This window comes from Orbicella faveolata, unplaced genomic scaffold (assembly GCF_042242905.1).
Source record: "Orbicella faveolata isolate gen_17 unplaced genomic scaffold, um_ofav_v1 contig_3, whole genome shotgun sequence".
Taxonomy (NCBI): domain Eukaryota; kingdom Metazoa; phylum Cnidaria; class Anthozoa; order Scleractinia; family Merulinidae; genus Orbicella; species Orbicella faveolata.
The window spans coordinates 10,435,001-10,458,177 of NW_028301558.1; the positions used below are offsets into that span (position 1 = coordinate 10,435,001).

General features: G+C 39.7%; 3 protein-coding genes across 4 annotated transcripts; 2 read left to right on the top strand and 1 right to left on the bottom strand.

Moving 5' to 3' along the window:
- Positions 1 to 1,018: 1,018 nt before the first annotated feature.
- On the top strand, positions 1,019 to 7,830 carry LOC110065862 (uncharacterized). Its single transcript, XM_089298804.1, has 9 exons — positions 1,019 to 1,423; positions 1,875 to 2,180; positions 2,313 to 2,352; positions 2,979 to 3,113; positions 3,950 to 4,160; positions 4,878 to 5,032; positions 5,739 to 5,853; positions 6,609 to 6,702; positions 6,862 to 7,830. Exons 1-9 carry the CDS (start codon positions 1,249 to 1,251, stop codon positions 7,227 to 7,229), a joined length of 1,599 nt encoding a protein of 532 aa, XP_089154930.1. The 5' UTR covers positions 1,019 to 1,248; the 3' UTR covers positions 7,230 to 7,830.
- A 5,830-nt stretch (positions 7,831 to 13,660) lies between these two features.
- LOC110052565 (uncharacterized) lies at positions 13,661 to 16,356 on the top strand. 2 transcript variants are annotated; one of them, XM_089298776.1, is made up of 5 exons: positions 13,661 to 14,112; positions 14,572 to 14,839; positions 15,025 to 15,257; positions 15,339 to 15,649; positions 15,864 to 16,356. In XM_089298776.1, the coding sequence occupies exons 1-5, from the start codon at positions 13,710 to 13,712 to the stop codon at positions 16,086 to 16,088; spliced, it is 1,440 nt and encodes a 479-aa protein (XP_089154902.1). In that variant the 5' UTR covers positions 13,661 to 13,709; the 3' UTR covers positions 16,089 to 16,356. The 2 variants fall into 2 exon arrangements, with proteins under 2 accessions (XP_089154902.1, XP_089154903.1); XM_089298777.1 differs by having other exon boundaries at positions 15,025 to 15,245.
- On the bottom strand, positions 16,100 to 23,168 carry LOC149106331 (uncharacterized). Its single transcript, XM_089298775.1, has 7 exons — positions 20,351 to 23,168; positions 20,121 to 20,188; positions 19,619 to 19,746; positions 18,631 to 19,226; positions 18,153 to 18,336; positions 17,870 to 18,073; positions 16,100 to 17,602 (listed from the first exon to the last, which is right to left on the bottom strand). The coding sequence occupies exons 1-7, from the start codon at positions 20,414 to 20,416 to the stop codon at positions 17,376 to 17,378; spliced, it is 1,473 nt and encodes a 490-aa protein (XP_089154901.1). The 5' UTR covers positions 20,417 to 23,168; the 3' UTR covers positions 16,100 to 17,375.
- Positions 23,169 to 23,177: the final 9 nt, after the last annotated feature.

The window sequence follows — 23,177 nt, forward strand, 5'->3', positions numbered from 1 at the left end:
TTTTCGTATAAACCCCACCAACACTCTGGAAATTCCAGCTTAGCTTCAGACTATCCTTTTAAGTCGTTTCTTTTAAACCTCCCCTCCCCCATGGAATTTCCAATAACCTTCTTTGGGAACCAGTCAGAGCCCTGGAAACCTCATAAAGAGCGGTTTTCAAATGAAAACCAGTTAATTACCAGTTAGGCTACTCAGCCAATCTCAAACCGTAGTAAAACCAAAAGCCAAAAGGCTCTCTGTAAACTATGGACATGTATATGGACGGACGCGAGAGAATGGGTTGCGATACCTCGATTAGTATGTCATGCATGTGTCTTATTGATGCTTTATTCTGGTGACTTTTTATAACTTCTATTTTACTTGCAAGATCATAATAGGATAAAAATAATCCAGCATCTCATTTATTATCATAGCAAGCATGAAGGGTGTTTGTCCCACAAACCTAATTTAATGGCCTTAGCTCCCCCGAGCCCCCTGTGGTTCAGTGGTAGAGCATCTGGACTGGAAACCAGATCTCACTTTCGACTCCGAGCTGAAGAACTCAGAATTCTGTTTCTGAGACTGCCTATGTCACTGACAGAAAAATTATTTTGTCGTAGGGTAAAGCTGTTTTCAATTAATTTCAAATAAATAGAGCACTTTGAATGGAATTTTTAAAACTTGTGGTATAATTCGCGGCTGCTGACATAAGAATCCACGTACTTTTTAAACGAATCAACTTCGAGGTGCTTTGCGAGAGTTTTGGTCCCTTTCTTTAATTTTTCTTCTTGTTAAGCCTTGTTCGTTTTTTGTTTCCCATCTTTAGAATAGAACTTTACCTTGAACCCTGAATCATCTATCTTCGAAATAAACGGTGAACGGCAAACGGCCATTGTTAGATTGCGCTAAAAGGCCATCTTTGTATTCTTGGTATTGGACTGGAACTAGCTTGTAACTGAGGCCAATGCGAGGAGTTTTTTAAATGCAAATTACATGATTTTTTTTTTATGATATTCTTCCGTCTGAGCCTCCATTCCAATCCAGTACCGAGGACATTAATATGGCCCATTGCTGTTACATGTTGTTTAGTGGCGTAAGAGCCAATCGCATGCCTCCTTTCAAGAGACTACGGGCAACCCAATATGAAGTCAGCGGTAAAAGGCATAACGAAGGTAGACTGTTTCTCCCGACGCCTTGTTTGTTTTACAGGTGGTATGGCCAACCACCTGTTTTCATTGATTTTTGTAGTTACCGCAACTCCATGCACTGATGATCTTTAATCCACCGAAACCGAATGTTTTTGGCCATGAGACACTGATGAAAAAAGACAATGGAAAATGTTTAACACCGCATACATTTGGATCAACGGTCAGGCACTCACGGATATTGAAAACTTTGTTGGTCCTAATTGTTTTAATTGCAAAACTAGGACACGTATCTGCAGGTATGGAAATAAGTGTTTGTTTTTTTGATATTATTTTGTCATCAATTTCTGACTAGCGATCGTCAGCTGTGAGTATTCAACTATCAATGACAGGCCTGACCTACGAGGGCAAGGTTTGCTGTCCTAAGAGGTAAATAAGGGGGTTAAAATCGATTCCGGCCGGCTCGAGCCGGTACTCGTTGTACCGCCTGTCCAGTCCGGTACAGTCCAGTGCCACAGACGTGATCTGTGGTTATAGGGGAAAGCAATACCATTAGAATGTGCTTTCTTTTTTTCCTGCAGTATTGCAATTCTATGTTAAATGTATCTGTGTTAATAGAACGCTTTTGAAAACGTTGCCAGGCGACAGCTAACGAACAGGCAAAGCTAGAAACTGGAGTATGTTTTGGATATATAAGTGCACTTCGCGATTCAGTCTATGTTTACTTACTACATTGTTTTTCTACCTCAGAAAAAGATGAAATAAAATGGCATTTTCATAAAGCCTCCACAATCATTGATTCAATTGAGAAACGAATGGATGCAGTGCCTGCTTACAAAGATCTAATTCCTCTTCTTCAAACTATTAAGAGCCATCTTGCTGACTTTGAAAGGACTTCAAAAATCAACAAAGAATTTTTAAACAGATCCTTCTCAGTAAAGCAGGATCAACCTTCAAACAGAGAAGTCATCAACCGAAAGGAACCTTCGTCAGAGGTGGAAGGAATAAAAACTTTTAAGGGGCATAAAGTGATTCAGATAACCGACGATTTTGAAGGTATTGTTTGGAATTATTTGATCTCATTGATACCTGTAAAATATGTTTGACTTGCAGCTTGCAACAAAACGGGCTGGCTTCATTTCCAGGCATTAAAAGATTGAAAACAGCGCTGTTCAATTTAACTTGCAGGTAGACTAGGAAGTTGGACAGTTCTTAACGCTATGGAAAAGTAGGTATTGAAGAAAAGAGACATTTTTCTTGCAGTCTTAATTCAGCAATGTCTATATACAGTATAAGCAATGTTAGCAGTGTCAGGTATTATAGTTCACCCCTGGAATATTTTGATCGGTTGAAATTCAAAGCTATGAGTTATTTTTTAATCTCATCCACTTTGCATGTCTTGCGAGCAGTCCCTGAAAGAAAGATAAATCGTGTTTGGACCAGACTGACGCAATCGGAAATTAAAATTATTCAGAAGCATGAAGCAGCTAGCAAGTCGCTCGTCAAGAGTCACTTGTGTTACTCTCGACAAAATATCTTGTGCCTCTTGAAACCAGAATGTTGGAGTTAAAAATAAGTAGTTGCCGAAACAACTTAAGCATCGTCTTTAACTACGAAAAACACTCCTACTGTGAGCGTGGTCGCCATATGTAGAGGCTGTGGCAGTGGTTGTAAACACGGTGGTTGTGATTGTGGTTGCGATAGCTGTTGTCGTAGTTGTTGTTGAGCAAATGGAATAATCAGTGAGGAAAAACGTCTGTACGGAGTGAAAAGTGGCGACGAAAATTTGCTCTCTTATTTTGGAAGATTTAATCAACCTACCGAGCAATTCATGCCCGTTCTATCTGTTTTCAGACTTTTAGACCTGATTCCCTCCAACACCACCACCGCGACAAGAATCTGTCGCCCAGGCCCCTATCATCGGACACGCCGCTCTCACAGGTCAGCGGAGAAGAAGTGTCTCATCATGGGTGACTCGATCAGCATTGGGTGCGGCGCCGTATTTGTTGTTTACTAAAATTAATGAGTAATTATCTGGTTTGCAAAGTTTAAGATAATTATACACAAAAGGACAATATACTTGGCAATTTTTCCTATGAGCTACAATGGGCGACAAAAATGGTTGAGACACTCAAAAAATTAAATGACACTTAGAGATATTTAACATCTTAGTCTATTTCATATGCATCTAGCGATGATTCCCTAATACTCTCCGCTCCCCAATTCAATGTTGGGTAGGTACTGTGGTCTGGGATAAAATTTTGCAAGACGCTCAGAAATAGAATTTGACAGTGAAGTGTCTAAAGACTTCTGTCGCTTATTGCACCTTCCATTAAATGATTTGTTCAAAATAGAATTTAAGGATTAAAGATGGTTTGTTGTTTGCGCTAATCAGGTCGTACGTAGAGGACATAATTTCAGCTCAGACATAACGTTTAGATCTGATAACCGATAAACGTTTTTCACTACTCATATCCTTTTCTAAATTCGACTTGTCCGAGTTAGGTCGAAGTTGAGGATTTCCGACGAAGCCATTGAACATGCAAGCGAAAGAGCAACCAGTGAAACCATATATTGTAAGGTCCAAAATGTACGCCTATGCTAGTTCACCTTTATCTTTTCGCAAATTTTGAACCTTTACTGATGGATAGGAAATTTGCTGCAGGCATTTATCAGAATGGCTTTCGGAAAATCCTTCGATAACAAGTTTCTTTTGACACATTTACCCATCATTTTTAATTATACTCGCCCTACGAACTCGCTTATTCAGCAATACTACACACCAAAATTTTTCACTGAACATTTGCATTGCTTTCCTTGATTAGTTATCAGGATTATGTCGCTGAAATGCTTGAGGGAGACTGTGTTGTGCACCACTCCCCTTGGGCTGGAGATGGAGGAAGCCTGGATACGCGCTATATAATTCAGTGTCTACCACTGCTTCTATCCTCGAGCGTTTACGAACCCGTTCATTATGACGCCATCATTTTCAATGCTGGACTTCATGATGTTGACTGCTGCAATTTTTCAAAAGAGGTAAACGAGCCCGGAGGTGGCATCATAACTGTATTCATCGGTATTTGAAAGTCTGATAAAAGCACGGTTTTGGAAAGTTCCAGGACATCTAAAATTACTTTTAAAAGTAAATGATCAAACAATATTTTTGTAATGAAAATAAGAGTAAATCAAACAGTGATGTAGACAATACGCTAAAGATACTGGCTTCGTCCTTAGAAATATTCTCGAAGTCATGCTATATATTCCTGGACAAGATAAACAAACAAAATATTGAGAGTAGACTTCAGTGTACCAGCATCCGATCCAGGGCTAAAGGGATCTGCTTCACCAATTTCAAGAACTGCCAGCCGCAACTTATGCCACTGGTTATTTGTTATAGTTCTCAAATGCGGACGCAAGAGAAGATGAACAGTAAGGGAGTTTATCACCCATATACGCCTTATTCCCAAGGAAATCCTTCTCAAGTCATTTTTAGATAACCCTTGGCATCAGAAATCCCGTGAGTGACTAGAAATAGTCAATCTTATGAAGCGGACAGACCAAGCGAATTTAAAGGCATTTTCAACCACGAAACTGAAATAACTACACGAAGCGCGCGGTAACACTTTCTGCAAGACGGCTGGGTATCATGTTACCTTGAAAATAGGGCATAAATGGGGAATTAACTCTCTCCCCCTTCGTCCACTCTTGTCGTAATTCAACGAGTCAATTTGACAATTCTTGTTTTGTTCACAGTACGTTCCTCTCGAGGATTACGCTAAAAATCTAAAGAAAATTAAGAAAACGTTGTTGAAGACAGGAGCTGCGGTGGCTTTTGCGACTTCCACACCAATTCCATATAACAAAACGCTTAACAAGAGGGTTGTGCAGTACAACAAGGCCGCAAAAAAGTGAGCTTTTCATAAAAAAGGCTATTAAAAAATATGTAAACCGTAAGTGCTCAACATTTTATCTTCCAGTTAAATATGAGTATACTGCCAGGCAGGTGTTTCAGTACGGCATGTGACTCGTTCCCAGTCTTATCTTCGGATTCCAACTTTGCTCTCACAAGGGCTGTTAAAGATTTTATATCGGGCTTATCATCAATTCGTATTAAGTTATCAACTGATACTGGTACTGACGCTGGAACGCACTGGTCGATTTATACGAAAGATGCAGTGATATGGCAAGACACGAACGTTTATTACTCTTGCAATATGCCTGATAACGTTGTCATGCTTGCATGCATTCGTCGACAATGTAGAGCATGATAGCCCAAGCAGACATAGTCCTCAATCAAGCCTTTCGACGGCCTCTTCAGGCTGTTTGGAGCATACACTGCATGAACGAATCAAGTGCACGTGTAAGCGCAATGTTGGTGAAAATTCATTGGCATAGACCTTGTACGAGCACAGGTTCGTTAATGCCACCTCTGCATCTGTTTAGCAAGCTTATATTGCGTACGGTATAACCGCTGGAGAAGAATACGAGTGACAGAAGTAATTCATGTATAAATCCTTTCCTACTTGTAGTTGACACAGAAGAAATTTGTACCATCCCTGTGGCTTGTTCGTGAGGTTCGTGTTTGTAATTTTTTTTTCTGCATGTTCGCTACAGGATTATGACAGATGGTAAGCGGGTAAAGGTTATTGATCTTTACAAGGTTATCAAGAATAGATGTGAGGAACTCGGTACCAGGTGCAGCATATTTCTGGACGACCAGCCAAATGTGGTAAGTTGTCAATGCACGAAATCTTATCGGCATGATACTTTTGTGTGTAGGAAAAGAATTTCACCATTTGAAACGAAAGCGAAATCTATTCATATTAAAAAAAAAACCTAAAGCCGTACTAGCCTTATACCCGCTTTCAGCGATTCGTGCATAGGCGACACTTTTCGACACGCTATGTAATTAAAAGGCTGAAGGCCGTTTAACTATGAAACTGGTAATTTTTCCGGTTATCAGTTAGCAGAGGAAATGACAAATAAATGATAATTACTGAAAAAGATTGTGGGCTTTGCATGTTTCCCGATTTACGGGATAATTCAACTGATTTGAGTGTTGTCGATCGGCTCTCAATAGTGACTTCCTGTGTAATTGGGCTGCTACTTTCAATATTCGCAGTAAACGTTCAAAACACTCAGTTTATCTCTCACGGAATGACTTCTTGATACTTCTTATCTTAGTTTGATGCCAAATAAATCCATCTTTCTAGACTTTCATCACTAAAATTCGAGTTCAAGTACGTTGTGCTCACATTTTTGACGCAGGCCAGGTTACATAACATGTCGTGAGATTGTATGTCCAAAGATGGTCGAAAGATGTTGCCTATGCACATAACACTGAAAGCGGGTTTAAAAAATACTCTAGGCACAGAAATTACAGCTAAAGGGATGGTTCTTCTGAGTACTTCTAAGTTCAAAAATGTTATTGAAACTTGCACAGCTGCTTGAGATATTCAGCATGTTATGTTATTATCTTCACAGCATCTCAAAGGAAACGGTTACTGGTCTCTAGCTAAGGAAATTACTCGTGCATTCAACAAACTGTTGAAGCACGCAAAGACAACAAAGCAAAGAGGTACCTAATTAGAACTATGAATTAAAGGAAAAGATCTGGAAACAGTGTTGTGCCGAAGTTTCTTGCGAAATTGCTAGTAATTATCATAGCTTAAGTTTTAATTCCAGCTCTCTGCATGAATAACAAAACTTGGAAACATCCACATTTTGACTTCGACAGAATTCAATCAGGAAAAAGCTCCTCCTAGTTCACTTTACTGCCTGCCAAAAACTCACAAACATAAACAGCAAATAAGCAGCTTGACAGTTTGCCCTGGCAACACGACTTGCTGCCTTAACGAGTATTCCCATTCATTCATTGGCTGCTGCTTGTTAAAGGATGCAATGGATTGTGGGGACAGCTGGCACTGTTGCCCCAAGGGAACTGTCTGTGATCCTGGCTGCACCGGAAGAGGTTGCGTATGTCGCAAGGCACCTTGGGAATCAAAAGCGTCAAGAGCTACTTTTTCTATTTTGATGAAAACGTTGAATGAATTTTGGAACAAGATAGTTGCGAAATATCCTTCATTCGAGAAATCATCATTATAAAAGCGCTTATGCTGCTAGGTGGCGTACATGGAAGTTACATGGAAGTTTCGCCAGTACAGTGGTGAAAACGTAGTCACTTAAAATTAACAATCACAAAAGAAGTCGAGGCTGACGAAATGTATATGTCAGAAATGGGATTAGGATGACGAAATAAGTAGGAAGTCAGTTTAGTTTGCCAAACTGCTCTGTGAACGCGAATCTTTATGTTTTGAAATCTCCCAATGTTACACGTAAGAAAATGTATGTGACAAAAAAAAACCTTTGGAAAATGTCTTCCAACTTTCCCACCGCAACAGCATCTCGTACTTCAAACTTTAATAGTCTCAACTGGCAATCGTTCGAATTTCATCAGAGTCTTCCCAATCATTTCTGTCATCCATTTCGTTCCACGACCATATTTGACGATTGACACGGTCAGATCATGGGGTAGTTTGTGTAAAGGGCTCATATAGTTGCCCCTATATTGTAATGGAATCAGTGATGCAAATCACGGTGACCCATGACACATTTTCCCAAGTTCAATTTTAGATAGCGCAAAGCAAAATAAAATGAAAGGTATTAGAGGAAGTACGACAAATTTAAACAATACAGTACCAACAAATGAATATGGCTAAGACTTGAAAACATATAAAAGACAAAATTTTTGTTTCCAAAACTGCACTAGACCAAGTTCAGGCTAACGTGCGAGGTATGGAACTGATTTGTTGATAGAATAATAAGCTAAGAATTCTACATGATGGTAATTTTTGTATATAGTTTGGTTTTTTTTATCTTTTTTTTCCGGTCAGGATCACGCATGACAAAGGCGCGGATTTTACTCATAACCTAACTTTCTAATTTTGTAAAATGTAGTTCTGCACTCACCTGTAAACAAAGTTAATTGTTTTCTATTTTCCTCATATACATGTATAAAGGTGAACACGTAGAATAATCAATGAAAATGAGGAGGCGGTCTTGCTTTCTTCAGGGGCATTTTATAAATCACTGTTTTCGTAAAAACAATCATTTTTTTTGTTTGCTTTTGTCACTTTTCTACATCTGGATTGCCTCTTGCATGTCTGAAAATGTCTATAGGTTTTCAGGGCATAGCTCTTTTTAGACTCAACAGATATTAGGCCTTGTTTTCAAATCAGCGTGGTACAAATACGGATACTTGAATACCTTAATATAACAAACCACGTTGATAACTCCACATCTGTTAATCGAGGTAGTACCGTGTAATTAATTATTAACAATTATATGACGAAGTTAGGCAAAATATCATTTGTCAGTGGCAAGCAGATCAATTATTTGGCGAGGCCGAAGACTGACGAAAATAATTGATCAGTGAGACACTGACAAATCACGCTATTTTGCGATAACCGAGTTTAATAATTGTTTTATCGTTCGATTACAAAGTTTGTATTCTTATTTAAATCACTCTCTGACAGCTCGGGGAAGCGATCGAGCGTTTTTGACGTAAAAGCGCGGTTACAGTTACGCATGAGCAGATATTATTTGCAGCAAAACACATTTAGACGGTACTGCGCACGAGCAGACCATTTTTTCTAGGCAGTTATTTGCATGTCACGTGGTTGGCTCTCGAACAAGAGCCAGTAGTTTAAGGGGTGGGAAGCACTATCCACCGTATGAATCGCTATCCAGTGGATAGTTGTTAACAGAACAAACCACGCCATTCACTGGATGGTGATTTATTCAGAAGATAGCGTTATCCAACCAATGAACAACCGGGGCTAGAGGCTAACTTGAAAACCTAACGGTTCATTTCTACTCCAGGGTCTTTGATAATTTCAGATTCAAATCAGTAAGTGTAATTACTTATCATAATTAAATTGAATATTCGAACCTTTAATGATGCTTTTATCGTGTTAATTAAACAAATAAAAAATGAAGATGAAGACCTAATTGTTCGTCATAGTGGTTTTGCTACCAAGCAACTGATTTACCTATTGTTGGTTTTCATGCCAACATCAATAAAAATCGTAACCATTCAATAAATTAAGTCAGAAATCTTTAGTAGGTCTGCGCGGTTTTTGATACGCGAATGGTTTAACCCAAGTTCGTCTATATATAGCTTTATAGGGAGGCGACAGGTGTCCCTCAAAGGAGCACTAATATGGCCGCCGTAAAATGACAGAGAAACATCTCTCATTAAGTCTTGCTATTAAAACGAAACTTTATTACCCCAAGGTTCCGACACATTCAAATATAACATATGTAAGGACTCTTCTGTCAACAAGAACTTAAAAGATAAATACATCTGATTATCCGTTTGACCTGCCCAACAACTTTTCTCGGGTCGTCATTTTGATGTCACGAAATGCAAACGTGTTCTATTACATAACGAAGCCTGACCTGTCCTGTAAGTTGTTAGAGGGTCTTCACTGTGATGAAACCAATATCTCAGAAGGATAGGCATTGTCGACGCTCCAGTTGCGACAAACTCTCGTAAGCGACCACCTCTCCTCAGCGACCAGTTTTCCAAAATACCAAAAATTTCCAAGTTAAATCATTATATTTGGAACCTCTTGTAAGCGACCACCTCTCATAAGCGACCGCGACCACTTTTAGAGCTAAAAGTTTAAAATTTTCTTTCGTTCACCTCTCGTAAGCGACCACTTGACAGATAATAAGGCGAAAATTGGATAATAAGGCGTTGTGGTTTATCAGAAGCGAACTACGATACTGTGGATAAACTCCAGTGATACCTTTGGAAAGCTTAAATGTTTTTGTAGCTACTTAGAGTTGTTATATGGATTTAGATGGGCACTGGCGTATGGGGTCTCTACAGTTACCATAGGCTAATGAGGCAAAAGTTTGACCCAATATGGTCTAAGCTCTAATAAACGACCACCCCCGTAGGTTTGATATTTTGGTTGATCCCTTACGAGAGATTCGACTGTATTATTACCGTAAATCCTCGAATTAGCGCCTCCCGGCTCCCTCTAATAAGCGCCCCGCTTCGAATAAGCGCCCCTCCTATAGGCCAAGATTTAAAACAAGAAGATCTTTAAGATCTTACAACCGCGCTTTTAAAAGTTAACTGTTTTGGTAGCATGAGTGACCCGAAGAAAAAAAAACGAAAAAAAAATTTCGGTTTTGAACCTATTTCCAGCAAATTTGGCACACTGGAAGCTGAGAAAATTACTCTATTTCCGGTCATCATTTTTCAGCTCTTTTCGTCATATCCCCCCCTCGGGAGGGTTTTGTAAAGTTAGCGAATTAGTTGCAAGCCACCGTAATGGTGGTTGCTGTCGACGAAATGTTTATTTGCTAAAAAATTGCGGCCAAATCTTTCGGAGATGGAAGTCAGGACATTTGTAAGGATACAGAAAGTAATTTGGGACCAGTTGCTGACTTGTAAGGCTGAAATTATCCAGAAGTAAGGTTTTTTTAACGTGAACGTAACGAAGGCCACGCGGTGAATAAATTATCGGCTCTTCTCACTGTCTCGTTCTGTTTTTTGTTTCGTTCTCTTTTGGAGTCCGCCGAGGTCATTTTTTCGTCTAAATAACTTGAGAAAAGTTCGAAAAAGATGTTCCTCTTGAATTTTCAGCTTTCAGGCAATAATCCTGGATTTTTTTGACCGAAACGTAGGTTCACTGGTTATGTTGATGTGTTTCGGCACAGGCGGCCCAAGCTCTCAATGTTATCCTTTTTTTTCCCCTTTTTATGCGAACGTTCAGGCTAACGTGACATATGGCATGTACTATTACATAACGACCGAATTTGACCACGCGAAACATGACTCCCGCCTTGCAGCATATGGAGGTGTTGTGTTACAACGGTTTGAATTTATATAGGTTTGTATGGGAATGCAACGGCTTTGCTTGAAACGCCAATTATTCTTATATTTTGGGAATAAAATCTACTTACCCTGTTGCTGTGTTGTATTCTTTGTTGTTTGCCAGTTCCTCGGGCCGATCTAACGCGATTTCGGCGAGTTATCGTTCTGTGGGTTTCCACTACTAAAAGAAAGACAAGGCCGGACACTGATTTCCGGAGTGCCCGCCGCTCGAAGCGAATAAATCCACTGAAAATAACCCTGCCGGCTCAATTCCTCCGTAGAATCGAAGAAGAAATGTTGAAGTTCCATGTCAGTTCACTCGCTACGCGATTCCGTCCACAACGCCTTCGCAACGATACATTTATTTCGAGATTGCTTCGCTCGCAAACTCGAAAACAGCCGCGTCACAAAAGTTAGGACACTTTCGCGGTATTGGATAATTAACAATTATTCCATGAAACCGCGTTGGATATGAAGTGATAAATAACCAACGAGCGCGTAGCGCGAGTTGGTTATGATCACTTCATATCCAACAAGGTCGAATGGAATAATTGTTTTAGTATATTCTTAATCGGGTTTTTGCCGCCGATTTTTATTTCAACAATTTTACAGAGCGGAAAATTTTTAAACTTGGCGCACTGTTTTCCATATAAGGTAAAACTCCGACTAATGGCTCATAGTCGGAGTTTTTGAGCCAATCAGAGAGCTAGAAATGCAATAGTCGGAGCTGAGAATATACTAACTATAATTATCCAATACCGCGAAAGTGTCCTAACTTTTGTGACGCGGCTGTTTTCGAGTTTGCGAGCGAAGCAATCTCGAAATAAATGTATCGTTGCGAAGGCGTTGTGGACGGAATCGCGTAGCGAGTGAACTGACATGGAACTTCAACATTTCTTCTTCGATTCTACGGAGGAATTGAGCCGGCAGGGTTATTTTCAGTGGATTTATTCGCTTCGAGCGGCGGGCACTCCGGAAATCAGTGTCCGGCCTTGTCTTTCTTTTAGTAGTGGAAACCCACAGAACGATAACTCGCCGAAATCGTGTTAGATCGGCCCGAGGAGCTGGCAAATAACAAAGAATACAACACAGCAACAGGGTAAGTAGATTTTATTCACAAAATATAAGAATAATTGGCTTTTCAAGCAAAGCCGTTGCATTCCCATACAAACCTTTATAAATTCAAACCGTTGTAACACAACACCTCCATATCCTGGAAGGCGGGAGTCATGTTTCGCGTGGTCAAATTCGGTCGTTATGTAATAGTACATGCCACATGTCACGTTAGCCTGAACGTTCGCATAAAAAGGGGAAAAAAAAGCATAACACTGAGAGCTTGGGCCGCCTGTGGTTTCGGTGGCTATGGGCGACCGTCGCTTCCTTTGTCGACTCACGCAATGAAGCTAGGTTACAAAAAAAATCTAATGATATTTAGTTCTGGTTTTGTTCGATTTCGTTGAAATTTTAATATGATGAAGCTGGATTGTTAACGAATAGATTTTAATACTGCCGATATGAGGTAGCTATTAACGCTAAAGTGATATATCGCTTCGATGTCAGGGTTTTGAAGAGATTTTTTTGCAACGTGTAGGTTCGGCGTGATTTTGTAATCTGAGATTTCTGTTGACCCTGAAGAAACAAGGTTTGGCGAGTAAACATTACCGATTGCGTAATTCAAAGTTGGCCGAGTGGAGATCTACGTCTGGTCTCCGACAAAAAAAATAAATAAATAAATAAATAAATAAACCAAGGGTAGAACATGAACCGCGCTCGGCCCATGGCCGCGCGGTTAATAAGCGCCTTCCCTCGAATAAGCTCCCCCCACCGCTCCCCCTTTTTTTATAGAAGATTTCTGAGACAACAAAGGATGTACATAGTTTTGGTCTTGTCAAATCACAAGCAAGTGATGATCGACTCATTCAAGCACTGCACATCGACCATCATGACGGATGGTAGTCAAGATCTATGGTGTTCCATCCCCGCCAAAAATCAACTTTAGCACTCGACATCTAACTTTAGCCCTCAACATCCAACTTTATATCACTCAACATCCAACTTTATAGTTCTCAACATTCAACTTTAGCACTCAACATGCAACGTTAGCCATCAACATCCAACTTTAGGCCTCAACATCCAATTTTAGGGCACTCAACATCCAACTTAAACAATCAATATGTAACTTTAGCACTCAACATTCAACTTTATAGCAATCAATATCCAACTTTAACACTCAACATCCAACTTTAGAACTCAACATCCAACTTTAACACTCAACATGAAACTTTACCACTCAACATCCAACTTTGACACTCAACATCCAACTTTGACACTCAACATCCAACTTTACCACTCAACATCCAACTTCAGCAATCAACATCCAACTTTAGCAATCAACATCCAATTTTATCAATTTCGAAATTATCCTGTCGAAATGGTTTGATATTTTTATTACAAGGAACTTCTAAGCTTATTGTTCAATCGAAGTTAACCTTTTATTAAGGATTCAAGTTTGAATATTTCATTCCGACCACGGGCTTTCTTTCATTCAGCTTCGTAAGTCGAGCTTTCTAAAATGTACAGTCTCTGCGAAATGTTGACTTCAGCTTTGAGAACGACGTACAATTTCCGCCAAAAAGTGTCAAATGTCAAAAGGTTACGTCACGTCCACAAGGACCTGGATCTGGTGGGTCAAAATGGCGGATTTCTGCAGTGTTGTGCAAGCCATAAATGATCTGGTTGTGAGGATCGAAAGATTGGAAGATTCTTGCGAAATCGGGTCGATAGTGTTAAGATTGGATTATATAAATAGGATGCTGGTTAATCTCGATGTTCCTGATGACATTGTGAACGTAATGAGTGGTCTGTACGAGACTATTGTGGCCATTGAAGCAAATCACAGCATCCAAGCTCGTCATGGTTATCAGGGACATCTGCGTCGTACTGGGGTTCGAGGACGACCTTCGTTTCAAATACCCCAAGAGCAATTATCATTTCTCTTGGACCAGGGTTTCAAAGTGTCGGAAATCGGCGTTTTGTTGGGTGTAGGACAGAGGACTGTCGAAAGGAGAATGTCAGCGTTTGGCTTGAGTGTTTCTGGTGAGAGCTTTTAAGCTTACATGTAAAAGGTTTTCTCTTTATTTTTTGTGATATGTACCTATATTTTGAAAGTTTACTAGGTTGTAATTAGTACTGTTACCACGAAGTCCTTTTCTGTTGCTGTTGATCGTTAATGCCATAGATTTCATCCTTCTATTTTTCATATAATTTTAATTCTCATTTGCATATTTTAAATTTTAAGTTATTTTCTCTTTTTGTAATTTTTAACTTCAAATCTGCATTTAAACCAGTCTTAGCTCATCTGCGATATGTGAATAAATAAAGTTCACTGACTTACTTTACTTATAAACAAGGTGTAAGCTTATGTAGAATTGAAGGCCGTGGGGATGGGGTGGGTAAATAATTTATCAGTTACAACGTCAGTAACAGAGGTAATGCGTGTTTAGTTTAACAACAATTTGAATTTCAATAAATCCAAGGAAACCTTGTTTACTTCAGGTACGTTTAGTAACCTGAGTGATGAAGAACTAGACAACTTGTTGAGATCTGCACAACAGTCTCATCCTAATATTGGCATTAGGATGGCGAAAGGCTTACTACACAGTAAAGGACATCGGGTGCAAAGAGAACGGATCAGACAGTCATTATTGAGGACAGATCCTATTGGAGTGATGCAGCGATGGAGAGATGCAGTAAGAAGAAGACGATACAATGTCCACTCTCCATTGGCTCTTTGGCATATTGATGGCAACCATAAACTTATAAGGTAAATATGGAATTAAGAGTTAGTTATGTCCTTTAAAGGTGTACTCTGCTGATTTCAAAAGTGCAAGTCAATGGGTAATGCAAAAATAATAATCATAATAATAGTAAAAACGTGACTTCACTTAGGAGTATTAAGTTCCGATTTTCCACCTTTTTGTTGCCTTACATACCTAATGTTATTTCTAGATGGAGAATAGTCATCCACGGAGGCATCGATGGATATTCCAGAATACCAGTCTATCTCCATGCATCAGACAACAACAAGGCAACCACTGTCCTTAACCTGTTTCTTGATGCAGTTAATGAATATGGTTTACCATCACGAGTACGCTCAGACAAGGGTGGAGAGAATGTGGATATATCATGGTACATGCTTACACATCCACAAAGGGGCTCCGGAAGAGGAAGTATGATAACGGGTAATAAATTGATGAAAGGAATTGATAATATGAAACTTTGTCTTAATTGTGCTTGCCATTGATTACTTTCATAAATTGTAGGTAAAAGCACACACAATCAACGGATAGAGAGGCTTTGGAGAGACGTTTCTGATGGATGCTCAACGTTGTTTTACAATTTGTTTTATGAGTTGGAGAGGTCTGGGATGCTAAATCCAAATGATGAAATTCATTTGTGGTGCCTGCACTACACATTTTTACCAGTCATTAACAAGCATTTGACAAACTGGAAAAATGCATGGATTCATCATCCTTTGAGGTCTGAGCGGAACTCCACTCCAATGCAGTTATGGATAAGGGGACTCCATGGTATCTGGGGGAGTGGATCAACAATTGATAGAGAGGTTTTTCAGGTGAACATTTTGCTGGTTTGTTTGTTTGTTTGTTTTCAATTCCATTTCTTATCTTACTTTTAATATCATTATGTAAACATGTCATAAGACATTATTGGGCTTGGTTTTTAATGACTGGTGAAAATTTTAGAGAACCCCATAAATCAGAAATAATTGAGTTGTGGGTTTTATATGTAAACAACAACATAAATAACTGTAGCCTTTTTGTTCGCAGAATGACTTTTCAAACTATGGAATTGACTGGGATGGACCTGTACCAGCTCCATCTCCTGAAAGTGTAGAGGTTCCAGAAACTAGATGCCCTATTGATCCTGAAAGACTGCAATCTTTGTCCTTATTTTATCCCCCTCATAATGCATCAGTTAATGATGTTATTGAGTTATTTGTACGTGCTGTTACACATGTGTATGAGATGTTGAATCCTCAGCATTCCACGTAACAACATAGGTATTTCTCCATAATAAGTCGTTTTTAATGATAAACCTAAAACATGGTTGAAATTAATATTATCGCGTAAACCTAATGTTTCTGGTAAACATCAGTAATACAGTACTAATTTAAAAAACAATACAAGGCTCAGTGTAGCTTGTTAAATGCAATCAGTCAAGGCAAATGACAGGCCAACATGCTGAAGAAGCTTATTGCAAATGCCATTGTAAACAACAGGAACAATGCTACTTTAATAAAATTGTTAAGTACTACAAAGATCAGTCAATTCTCTAATTGCAAATCCCAAATGGCAAATCCTTTCTGTGTTTAATGGACAAGTATTGACCTAAAATAAGTCCTTTTTTATAAAACCTCAACTATCAAATTAGGCTGCATGACTCAAGTTGGGAATTGATTGATTCAAAAGCCTACAAATAACTGTAACATAACTATTAACTGCAGATGAACTGACACTCCAGTTTTGATACGACATCAATATACTATACAAACCCCAGTAATTACATAAATCTTTCAAAATTTGCAAATATGTGTATTTTATGAAAGGAAACTATTCCATAACGTTCAGTTTGGAATATAAGTTTCAGTCACTTGTCAAACTCAATACTTATACCCCTTAATACCAAGTAGTGACTTATAATAATTAGGGCTATTTATACAAGGAAAAAAGCCGCAGATTACACAAGCCACTGCTTACATAAGATGCGAACTAACTGTATAAACGGTACATTTTAACCAGTTCAAGTCTTACATGAGCCATGGATAACATACGCCACAGCTTATTTTTCTTGTATAAATGACCCTATTGTCCTTTTCCTTATTACCCCCCCTCCCCAACTTGTTGCAAACAATTTAACCCACACTTAATTAAGGGCTCTTAGTGGTATTGGTATTGTTAACACAACTCGATAATTTTGTGATAAACAGAAAACAGATTTGAAAACTTCAATCTGCATTTTTTTTCTACTAACACAGGTTTTGTCTGTTACTGAATTAATTAAAGAACCATTTACACCTTCCTTAGTTGGCCATTCTACAACAGCTAACATTCATAGTATTTTGCATTAAACAGAATCACATGTGGAAAGCAAGGAAAATTTGTTAGGAAATTAATTCTTTCATCAAGTAGCTTAAGGGTGAATTATAAGCCTGTTTGACTTCTTTGAGCATTGCCATGGCAACACATTTATCTGCCAATCGTGTCCTTGAAAGAGCTGTACCTGTGGGTGCCAAAGAATTCCATACATGGAAGCTTGTAAACTGACTTGTGCAATTTGTGTCATGTGAAACTAAATCCTTGTGCTCCATATTTGATGGCGATGTCGAAGAATTTCTGAAAATCTTCGAAAGACTGATATTTTGTCGGGATTGTAAGACTGAGGAAACACGTTTCCGCTATTGGGAGGTCGATGCTATCGTCGAATTTTACCAACAGGTCGGTGTATCTTGCTGGCAGGATGTTACTGCCTGTCCAGAAGCTACATAGGTCAACGAGGTCTGCGCCATCTGAAACATATCAATACCAAAACTCCTTTTTTAATGCAAAGAAAGTTTGTTCAGAACACAGTTTTCAAAGACACTGTTACAAGTCATTACAATGAATTCCTGGTGGGAAAAGGAAAAGGGTCATTTGTTGGACGCTATTTTAAATTGCTTTTCAGACTAAGAATTGACCCTGTTTTCTTGAAAGCAGTTAGTTGTTCTACATGTGCCCATTTGGTTCTGTGGTTGATTGTGTGTTTATTCGCCCCTTTAACATTAACCGCGAAATACCTTCTTTTCTTAATTCCATGAACTCGATGTATCTGATAAAGAATTCAGCAGCCTTGGTATTGTTTGAAGCATCTCTTTCTTCAAAAGTAATTTTTCCTGTAAACTCGTCTCCTGTTAATGTTCTGTCTTTTTCACAAGCAAAGATGACATCCACGAGGCAAGGCCACTTAGCCAGGGCGGTTTGTAAACCAACCTCCTCCATTCCTAGTGAAGGAAAAGAAAAGGTTGCGTTAAAATGTTTGAATGTTCCTTGGTGGTGGTCATCGGTATTGTCATTTCTTACCTTTGGCAATGTCATCCAACTCAAGCTTACGTTTAAGGATGACATTGTACAGCATGAGTCCTTGGGTTATCAATCTAGGCGCCTCCTTCAGTTTATCGATGTCAAGGCCAGCTTCGTTTAAGTACGGTTGGATGTTCTCTCGGAGCTCGCTTCCCGGATGGTCATCTCTTCCCAAGGAATCAATCTGAATGTAAAACACAGGGGAGACCAATTGAATGGTGGTTTAATAAAAGAACAAAGCTATTTACTTGGTTAAGATTATTGTTAACGGTTTGTGAGTTGGGCCTAAACACAGAGGAGTAGGTAGGTACCAAGTAAAAATAAGCTTTCCAAATTCGCTACGGCGGTAAATTTGCTTTTATTCAAAATTATTGGACTGGCTTTTTAGGAGAAAGGGGGGAGCGATAGAGATGGGGGGGGGAGTGGGTGGAGGAAAAGAGTTGGTAGATTATTTGAGTTGATTTAATGTCAGACTAACCTCACTTATTAAATGCCTAAGATCTGTGTCTGGGATGTCTTCCACAGATATAGGCGGGGGATTTTCGCACATATCTGCAGAGGGGCTTGCCAAGTAATATTTGATGGCAGGTGAAAGACCATGCAAAGCTGGACCACCGTGTAGGGCACAGTGCCCTATGATGCGACCGATCGCCTTGAATGCCCCTGTCAGTCTCAGCGACTGGTCATGTACAGGCAGTCTGTGATCTTTGTCGCCTTCGAAGAACATTATAGGCTTGAACGTGTTGGCGATCCCTTCGTCTGCAATTTTCATGGCACCGAGAAGGAATTCCCGCACGGGCCCACTTCCGGCACCCTCCTCCCCCTCGAACCTCACCCTTGGTCGTGCCTTCAGATTCGATTTTTTTGATTTGTAATTCACTAAAATATCGCGTTTAAGTTCCTCGACGCCCTCCATGCGCGAGACCGAAAACAGCTGCCGCGGATTATTCTCCTCTATAACTTCGTCCCTGAAACGTTGAAGGGCGTCCATGGCATCTACCGGTTGCGCGTCTTCGTTTCTGGAGTCAGTAATTTTCACGGGATGGCAGTCATCCTCTTCATCCTGCTGTGCACCTGAAATACATAATTTAGGAGGCATTTCAGATCAGTCATACTTGCTGACCAGCTGGCTTGTATACGTAGAGAGAAATTCATCCGGTGGGTATGGGGTTATGTGAAACAATTTTAGCCGGGTTATTTTAATTTTATTGTAAGTTTTAATTAACGATTGAATAACCATTTAAAATTTATCGAATACGCTGAAAACGTGTTATGGTGCGTTGCTTTTCGTTTGTTCTTTCAACACTAAAATCGGAATCCAACAGAATATAAATCTCCTTGCGAATTTGTTGACGAAAAGTCAGCAAAAACATGTATCCCTGGATTATGATGGACACGTAAAATTAATTTGATAGCGTGTGGCTTTGCTAGTACTTGCAAGCTATTGGAAAATCTGATTAAGTTACCCAGTAAAGCATGTGCTGCCTGGTTTGCATCGCCTCCAGATGCGGATAGCGCTGCCTCAATCTCTCCAGCCGTTGCATCAGGACATATTTCCTCTAAAAACGAAGCCATACTTATGTTTCGTTGCGACCTGCATTGAAAACCCAAAATATATATATATATATATATATATATATATTACAAGAAAAAAAGTGGTTACTCAAGAAAAAAATAACCCAACAAGACAAGACGTGCCGAAACTTAAACTGAGTTTGGCAAGATACAGGCCCATAGGTAGAATCGTAGACTAAAATTTGGGCTTAAACCGACTCTTCCACACCCACTCCCGGGTGTATTCTGGACTACGATGTAGAACGACATTTCACATGAGGAGGTTGACAAAGTTATTCCAGAAATAAAAAGAGTAAAGGCCTTCTGCACTGTATGCCAGACTTCTGTTCCCCTATCCTCAAAGCTGTGTTTGAGATCAATCTATAGGTCCGTCCTTTAAAAGTTTATATTTACCTTGACGAAGTACAAGGTATGTCATTGTGGTCATCCTCGATGACTAGTTCGTCTATGGTTCGTTGTCTCTATCAGCAACAGAAATGTTGCATTAACACATGCATGAACATATCATTACTGTTTTTTTTTGTTTTGTTTTTCAATGAATACCAGAGCATGTAAAATGGCATTTGCTTAAAAATCAGAAAATCAGTAATAAATGGTTGCCGTGAACATGAATATCTCTTTACCTTTAACTGGGGAACATCACGCTCATCGTTGTGCTCATCGGTTATATGGCTACTCAAACTTGCCATTGGGACTGCAATTCCACATTGTAAGCAGTTCACTTTAGGACCATCTTCATCCTAATAGACGGACGCGTTGAATAGCATTAGAAGTGGGGCGTAGGTGAGCGTTGTTGCGTTCGTACTAATTTGTGGTTATATTGCATCTGAAGACTCTAGCTCTCGCTGTTTTTGTTCACCATATAATAGTATTGAAGAAAAGAATTTCAATATTAAACTAATTACCTTAAGTAACTCGGTACAACGTTCCACAGGGCTTTCGTCTAAATCTTTCTGAAGGGGCCTTAAATATATTTTAGAACTTCCGGCGGTATCCCTCATACGTTGCGGAGTGTAAGGGGAAGGGATGTTGTAAAAGCCTGCGTCCTCCCCTCGCTGGTACAAAAGCAATTCATAGCCAGTTTCCAGCAGTTTGGGAAACTTGCTCACTATCTGCTGATGGCACTCCAAAGTGCTACTGTCCATTTGGAATTGAATAGTGGCATCTCCCAGACCGGCGTTCAACAGCGCGGTCCTCTCTTTGACCGCAGTTGGCGGTTTAATAGCGTTGGCCTGGGAAAGACAAAAGAACTTTAACGTGCAGGTGGGGATCCGCTTGCCTTTCCCGCGACTAGAGCCTCTCGTTTTTCTGTCAGCTCCCCTCACGAAAGCATTCTTTCCTCTTGAAGAAAAGAGCCTCCTGTGCTCCTGTGCAGCCTGGTTCGTGGTGATAGGCGGCTGCATCCGTAGATCCAGCTGACTAGTGGACGGTGCGACAAGGGTGATTGATCCGGGGGAGCTCGTACGCACGGAATGCGACCCTGGCAGTATTCATGTACAAGTTAAAATAGATCAAGTGTGAACAAAATGCGTCAAAGGAAATGAAGTATAATTATTCGAATTGAACGATAGTTAAAAGGACCAACAGCATTAAAGAGTTTTTTCCTAATTACGGGTAAATTTGTAATAGAACCGTACACTCTTCCAATGCTTATAAAAATAACCCAATTGGAAAACTGATTTTTGCACCTATCCCTTTTTTATTTCATTTAACATTGTAGTTCTCCATAGATCATATATTTCTTTTGCTCAAGGACTACAAAACTCAGATATTTAACTTTCTTTGGAGCATCCAAGCGATCGCAGTTTTAAGTAGTCATAGGGGAATGGGGGCGGGGTTTGGGGCGTCGGAACCTCTCCCCTCCTCTCTCGTCTCTTCCCTTTCTTCCCGCTCTCTCTTCCCCCCATCCTTGACTAGAGAGCGTGTTCACAGAATACATTAAAACAACTAGCAAATACCACAGGTACGTTATGTCTGTTGGCGACTGTGTGACAATTTAAAAGACGTGGTGGGAAAGCGCGAAAATCGTTCGAAATCGCTCAAAATGTTAAATGACGCTGTCTAACCCTATGAAATGAAAAATCGAAAAACATCCAATGGAAAAAGTCAAGAAATTGTGATGTTATAGAGGATAAATAAAGAGGACAGAACTTTCCAAGTTTTAGGCCTGTGCGTTTCCCCAAACTTCAGCCGAGTATTCCTCGAAATGTTGCGCAGAAATTTAGAGCCCCGTATGAAAACGCACAAACGGTGTATATCCGTGGTACATCTGGAACTTACTCAGCTTACTTTGGCTATATAGGCGGCTGATTATCTGTACTGAACAAACAAGCATTTACATAAGCACTTTCCCGAATGCATTGACTTCTAAAACGGCTCAAAATCATGAGATAAGTATATATTTTTCAACAAACTCGATCGTAGCTTTGTGCCACGCACCGCTGTAAACTCTGAAATTCAAAATGCTCTGGTTTTCAAACGAAGCACGCCATTTAGCTATAAAATTGTAAACAGATATAAGTTTAGCGCCTCTTATGCCTAAAAAAGTCACGCAGTCACCAACGCACACAGTCACGTAGACGGTTGCTTCGCCTGTATGAAACCCATTGATTTATTTTACACGTGGCGTGCACACCAATTTCCCCTAAAAGTGAACCTTTTATCATTGTTTCTGGAAGCATAATGATCTCACTTGTGGGTCGATGAGGTACGTGGTATGCACGAAAAAAAGAAAACAAATCAATGGCTGTTTTTACTGGTACGATCGCCAAATCACGTTCTTACCTTGACTCGCGGCATGAGACGTGCCGGTTCGACTTATTTCATCTAGTCTCTCAGCTACTCGACGCAGAGCGTCTTTCACTGCATCCAGTTGACCCTGTTCGTTATTCATCTCGAATCGAATTCGATCAATGTAGCGGGAACAATCGAACAAACAACTAATTGAGAATTTTTGTAGACTAATCGGTCGGTGTATTAGCTTGTGTGAGCTTGGATCGAATGGTCCGTTCTGGCGGGAAATCAAAGGTCACCTTTGCGGATGTGACGTAACCTTTTGACATTTGACACTTTTTGGCGGAAACTGTACATCGTTCGCAAAGCTGAAGTCGACATTTCGCAGAGCCTGTGCATTTTAGAAAGCTCGACTTACGAAGCTAAATGAACGAAAGCCCGTGGTCGGAATGAAATATTCAAACTTGAATCCTTAATAAAAGGTTAACTTCGATTCAACATTAAGCTTACAAGTTCCTTGTAATGAAAATATCAAACCATTTCGACAGGATAATTTCGAAATTGATAAATTGGATGTTGATTGCTAAAGTTGGATGTTGATTGCTGAAGTTGGATGTTGAGAGGTAAAGTTGGATGTTGAGTGTTAAAGTTGGATGTTGAGTTCTAAAGTTGGATGTTGAGTGTTAAAGTTGGATGTTGATTGCTAAAAGGTTGAAT